The following is a 6,000-nucleotide window of genomic DNA, read 5'->3' as shown; positions in this document are numbered from 1 at the left end:
TCTGCCCCTTCCCAATGACACAATGCTGTAGACGCCCAGAACAACACAAATGCAATGCTTTCCGTGAAATGCTTGCATGCCCATGCCAGTAGATGCACCCAACCCCACAGCTCCGACCTATGGGAGATGCAGCAAACCCAAACCGATCTGTCCCACTCTAGCGCACGGTGCACAACACAACCACAAACCCAAACCCGACCTCACGGCTCGCGGTGCTTGCGAAACCGAGGACGACCGCGACAAAGACGCCGGCGGGAGGGGGGTAAGGGCTATCGCCTGTCTGCAAGCGGGACCTTGTCGCCGTAGAAGCCTCCCTGGCCTCCAGCTGCGATGCAGGCCAGACATACGCCGCCGCCATAGACACGTGTGTGGCGCTTCCACCCGTGGCCCGCGCCGTCGACGACCGAAATGATTTCGCCTTGCAGATCAATTTCGTCTTGTGACGCCGGCCCAATACCGTGACCGCCAGGTCCCCCCACAAACTCGTAATCGGGCGGGAAGTCTTGCCCTGGAGGAGGCGGTGGAAGTAACGGTGAGGTGGGAGGGTAGCTGGCGGGAGAGAATGTCCTGGATGATGTCATGGTCTCTGCTGACGAGGAAGCTGAGCCCAGGTTTGGGATGGGGATGCCGATGGCGACGCTTTTGGTGTACGACCTCCGGCGAGGCATCGAAGTCTCGCTCTTTGGACTTGAGCTGACGATGTCTGCGGATGTGGAGCCTGCCATGTAGTCTGGGTTGGGCCGGTGAATAAAGCTATCGTCTAGCAGCTCGGGCGGGACTGAGACGGCATAGCTGTGACGACGGTCCTCAAACGGAAACACGGCGCTGCTCAGCGTCGGAGGGGTCAGGGGCGGCGGGGGTGGGGGGCGCGAGAAGTGTCTGGAGGCCGTATAATCTACGTCAGCGAACCCCGTCTCTTGTGTCGCCCCGTCAACACTCGGGCCATCTCCCCATGGCATTATCATAACGTCGTCGTCGAGCATTACACCCCGAGAGCTGCCGGCGGCGGACCAGCTGGCGTGGTCGTCCATGAGTCCCTTTCCCTTTCCGCTCGAGATCTGGCTACTCGCCCCATCGGAGCTGCCGCTTTGACGTCTCGAAGGGAGGGCCTGGATGGGCGAGTACTGCGAAGAACCACTTCTCCTTATCTCTGCGGTTGAGCGAGAGTGTGGACTGGCTAGGGAGGGGTCATGTTGGTGGTGCGTTTGATCGTGGGTGCTGGGGATGCCAGGGATGCTGGTGCTGACACCACGTGACGTTGGCCAGGCTGACCCTGAGTGATCCTTCGCGCGATCGCCGTCATTGCCGTCCATCGCTGGCAGCTGCCCAGCAGGCCCAAACGGAACACCCAGAGACACGAGCCCCGCCGCCCAAACGGCCTGTTGCGACTCACACACAGAGCTGAGGTGACCCCCCTGCTGCTGCCGCGCCCACGGGGGGGGACGAACGGCTGAACCTCGCTTGCCGCAGGACGCTGCTGAATCCTTCCACGAATCTAATGACAGGCCTAGCTTGGGCTCTTGCGAGTGGCTGCTGTTGCTGTTGCTGCTGTTGACTGGAACACTGGGATGGCCTTTGCGAGACGGGCTTCGCCGTGCCGTGGCAAGTCGAGCGGCGACCAAGATTGCGATGGCCACCAGTGCAAGGTATATATGCGTGCTTGAAGCCTTGAGGTAGTAGCGGCTTGGGGCGGGCGGCTCCAGGGTGACGTTGCTGTCGGGCGGGAGCTTGAAGGTTGGCATGCCTGCTGCAGGGCGCTCTAACGGCAGGAGCGTTCAGGAGATTACCGATGCTGTCTGTGGGCGTGCTGTCCGCTGTAAGCTCCGTCTTGGTGGGCGGCCGGCGCTATAAGCTAGGGGGACCTGGGCAGGTGAAGGGGGTGGTGGTGGCACGGAAATTTGCCGTTATGTCTGGGTGGGAAGGGGGGGGGAACTGCGTTAAAAGTGTCCCACTTGGGGCGAGGGGGCAGCTGTGGTGTGGCTGTCATGGGGGAAATTTCGAAACCTTGTCGGCGAGACCGCCAGCGGCCCAAAACGACCGGTTTGGGGACCGAGGAGCATGGGAGCAAGACTGGCACCGAGGAGCCAGCACTTGTTTCAATCCGCGGGCCGAGGGCCGCGGGGGGGAGGCGGACTGTCCGTGGGTGTGGCCCAGACGACAAGAAGCGTATTCCGCGGGAGCAGGAAGGGGAAGAAGAAGGGAAGGGAGACGGAGGATGGAAAGGGAGGCAGGCGCATTGTCCAATAGGAGCCGTGCTACTTGGAAGAGGAAGGACGCACTTACACTGGACCAGGCCAAGTCCAACGCGAAAGGGCCGGCGCGTGGCTATGTACGAGGATATTGACCTGTACGCCTTGAGGAAATGCAGATCAAGGTCGCGGCCCAGCGTGACACGAGCGAGCTGATGGATAACCTTCTGCGCCGTCGGCCTCTCCAAGGGTGGGCAGGATAGGACGGGACAGTGGTGATGACAGTGCCTCTGGCCGGCTTCTCGATTTTTGCCGGGCTGGGCGGTGCCACTGGGCTGCTGGGCTGCTGGACTGCTGGACTGCTAGACTATTTGTTTGCCTGCGCTTATGGCGGAAGGAATGGACGGGGCAGCATGAATCCCGCTGGCCTCGGGGTCAGGTTTTCTTGTGTTTGGGAAGTCGGGAGGTTGTGAAGGTAGTTTATATGTCGCAAACCGATCATGGGCAACGTGCAAGACCTCACGTCTTTGTACGACATGGACTGCCATGTAACTTCGGATCATTTGGGACGCGCAGGCGAGCTGAGGTCGAAACCAGTGCGCGTGAGGAGCGATCTGATCGACCTAGCGAAATGCCCCGAGCAGTCAAAACGGGGCTAAACTCGCAAGAGCAATAATTTGGCCCCAAACTGAGGCGTTGCCAGCTGAAGCCTGGCTCTGTGGAGGCCCCCCCCCCAGCGGTGTACAATCGCTGAATTGTGGCAAGCTAAGAAGCCCTTTGAGCTACCTTGGCTACGAATTAGGCCTCCTACTCTGTAGACCTAGCGGCCGGGTTTGGCGCGCGCCGACAGAACAGTAATTTTCTCAGGACCGAAGCTCGACTGGGGTCCCATTTGCTTTTGCCAGCTTTCCAGGACATGGGGACTGAGGAATGGCGACCTTCCCTTGTTGCGGAAGCCGTCGAGTGTCATTGGCAGTGGGGGGATGGACAGGCTGACAAGGCGTTTTGCGCTGAAAATACCACCTCCACTGTCAGCGGATGTCCAGTGAGCGGATAGTGTATGCACTCCGTACCTTATGTACTGATTATGTACATAGCTGTACAGCATACATACCTGACCTACATACATACGGTAGATCCCCCATCGCCAACTGCACGCAGTGGATGGACCCGGAGCTAGTTGAAGCTGCTGGATTGTGCTGCAAGACGTTGGGCTAGCCGCGGGCTGGGCTCCGCCGGAAGGTTAGAGAGCACACAGAGAGACCATTGAGCCAAATAGCTGCCGTTCTTGTGCTCTTGGCCCCCGAAAAACATAATCAATTCCGTATGAAGACAGCCGCACACCGTCATCGGAGGGATGGGCGCGTTCGATGCTTCCAGCGGCCACATGTGAGACAGCCCAGCGCTGATACGGCCTGGGCGCCTTTTGTACCGTTTTGAGTCGCAGACCGGACCTGGAGATCTGCTGGGATGGATCATTGAGGGGCAGCATGAGGGGCAGGGCGACGCGACCGACCGCGAAGGTGGCTGCCCTGCACAGAGAAAGTCTAACCCGACAGACCCCTGCTGCCATTCAGCCAACCGCCAATCCCCGTCCCTGCTTATTTTAAACAAGCTGCATTCCCAGGTTGTTTGAGCCCTGTGCAGTGGCAAGTGTCCTCGGCCAGGGCGCTGGAAACGGCTAAAGTGTCCATAGGGCTGGTTGTCGACAACGGCGTCTGCCGGCTGATCTCCCACTGCAGTTGAGTGATGCGGTACGGTTTCGTCAACGATGGGACGGTTTACGGACGGAAACCCTGTGTATCATCGGAGGAGTAATACTCTGCATGATTGGCAGAATTAACAACCTAGGAACTAGATATCCATACAACCAAGTCTGCGGACCTGGTTTCCAGGTTCAAGGGTATCTGGTTGTGGGGAATGCATTGTCGGTGACGGCCTGGTTGAAGATGCAGCTTCTGCGCGCAAGGTTACTCCTCTGTCCATCCCTCTGCACGAGCGTTGTGGAATGGCTGGCAGGTAATAAAATCCGTAGGGCAGAGTGCTCGTGCCTTGCACTACCTTGGACGGGCGGCCAGCATGGCTGGTCTCGGTCTAGGGCCCGGGGGGATTTCTTTGCCGAGGTCTATTTTCGGCTTAGCGGCTTGTTCAGCTGCGTTGAGCCCTACAGGGGAGCCACACCACGCGCGTCCACCCCTTATAATCTTGCCTCCCGGATTGCGGGCACTCCTCGGTTCGGGCAAATCGTAATGCGCGATCTCCTTCAGTGTAGGAGGGCCAGGTACGGAGTAGCTAATGGTGTTTCTCGAGGCAACAAACAGTTGACCGGTCGGACGGATCAATTGGTACGGGGGCGTACTCCGTATCCGTAACTGAGAGGGGGATGTGGGTTGGCGGATGAGCGCGGCTTGGTGAGGCAGGTAGGCACGCGGCTGCCGAATTTGTCACCGTTGTCTTCGTCGCCCGCCCTAGGTGGATAGTCAGCCAGCCCTGTGCCAAAGCGTCTTATTACACGTTCCCCATTTCCTCTGGCGATAGCTCGCATCATTGGATGGGGACGTGATGGACGTGACGGACGTGACGACGTGATAGACGCGACTGCGTCTTGGCATTTTGACAGGGGAACAGGCTGCGGAATAACCTCGCCGACCGAGGGCCCCCAGCATCACAGCATCGCAGACCGGCTCGTCAGCTAGCCCGAGACAGTCGTTGAACCTGGATGGAGGGACAGATCGTCACCGTCGGTGGTGCGGCGGCTACCAACGCTGCGGGCTGCAGAATTGCATGCCCTGCACGATCGCGATCACCTGGGATGGTGCGGGATGCAATTCGTGGCTTTCAAAAACGAGAAATGCAAGTTCAGCTCGTGGCTCGTTTTGGCGGCGCCCTTTTTTTGCCAGGTGATTGGCGACCCACAGGCCACAGGGACTCTGTCCCTCCTGCCTCGTGAGGTAGCGTGCAACCCCAGCCTGGGAGCCGTGCTTTCCAATACAAAGAGGCCAACGCCCGACGCCTGTGCATCTCCCATGACCACTGCAATGGCTAGTGTCTGGCACGAACTGTTTGTATGTGCTGATTTCACTTCGAGCAGCTCAGCTCGTACCTTGACCACCAATAACTCAAGTTGAGGAATCAGCCAAGACAGGCAGTCAAGGGTTCAGTAACCATCTTTCTATTACTGCTTTTGTCAACTGAATCCCTGGACACGAAGTGCTTCGTATCTACAGATTAACCCGTGCGGAGTGGCGGCGGGTGCCGCACTATCAACGGTCCACAGCTGCAGCCACAATCAGATCGATCACCTCCACGGCCTTAGACCAACCAGGCACCGCAGCAACATGCGTTTGAAGTACCTACAGTACTGTACGAAGTACTTTACATACCCGCATCTAGCAAACGTATCTGGTCCTTACCTCTGCAGTCTGTACACAAGACCCCAGAGCTTTAACAGTTCTGTCGACGAATTGCCTCGAGATTGCTAATGGATTGCATGTGATGTATCAGCGCTGGTACTTTTATAACCAACCTGAATAAGGTAGTACGTAGCTGTAGGTAAGGCAGGTAGGTACTGTACATACATAGTATATTCTCTAGTACTCCGTCCTCTGTATAAGTCAGCTTTTAGTTTCTAGTCGGCTGCTATGTATCGGTCTGGTAATTAGCCCCCATTTCCGAGCCTGGTCTGCCTACGTAGCTCCACAGCGTCGTGCGAAAAATGGGCAGTGAAAAACGGAGTACGGAGCGGAGCCCACCACAGTTGCCAGCTGACACGGTAGCTGAATCCAAGAAACCCTCCACAAAAGAGCCTCCA

At 58.0% G+C, this 6,000-nt stretch overlaps 2 protein-coding genes across 2 annotated transcripts; both read right to left on the bottom strand.

Moving 5' to 3' along the window:
- Nucleotides 1–269: 269 nt before the first annotated feature.
- On the bottom strand, nt 270–1,742 carry B0T26DRAFT_750910 (uncharacterized protein; the record flags this gene model as incomplete). Its single annotated transcript, XM_060445298.1, has 1 exon — nt 270–1,742. One exon carries the CDS (start codon nt 1,740–1,742, stop codon nt 270–272), a length of 1,473 nt encoding a protein of 490 aa, XP_060295559.1.
- A 1,267-nt stretch (nt 1,743–3,009) lies between these two features.
- On the bottom strand, nt 3,010–3,762 carry B0T26DRAFT_675192 (uncharacterized protein; the record flags this gene model as incomplete). The annotated part of the gene is made up of 4 exons (XM_060439798.1): nt 3,010–3,217; nt 3,263–3,270; nt 3,317–3,375; nt 3,534–3,762. 4 exons carry the CDS (start codon nt 3,760–3,762, stop codon nt 3,010–3,012), a joined length of 504 nt encoding a protein of 167 aa, XP_060295558.1.
- Between the last annotated feature and the right edge of the window lie 2,238 nt (nt 3,763–6,000).

This window comes from Lasiosphaeria miniovina (assembly GCF_030549165.1).
Source record: "Lasiosphaeria miniovina strain SMH2392-1A chromosome Unknown B0T26scaffold_4, whole genome shotgun sequence".
In the NCBI taxonomy this organism is placed as follows: domain Eukaryota; kingdom Fungi; phylum Ascomycota; class Sordariomycetes; order Sordariales; family Lasiosphaeriaceae; genus Lasiosphaeria; species Lasiosphaeria miniovina.
Note: the sequence above shows the minus strand (reverse complement) of the source record. Positions and strands in the feature narration are given on the sequence as shown.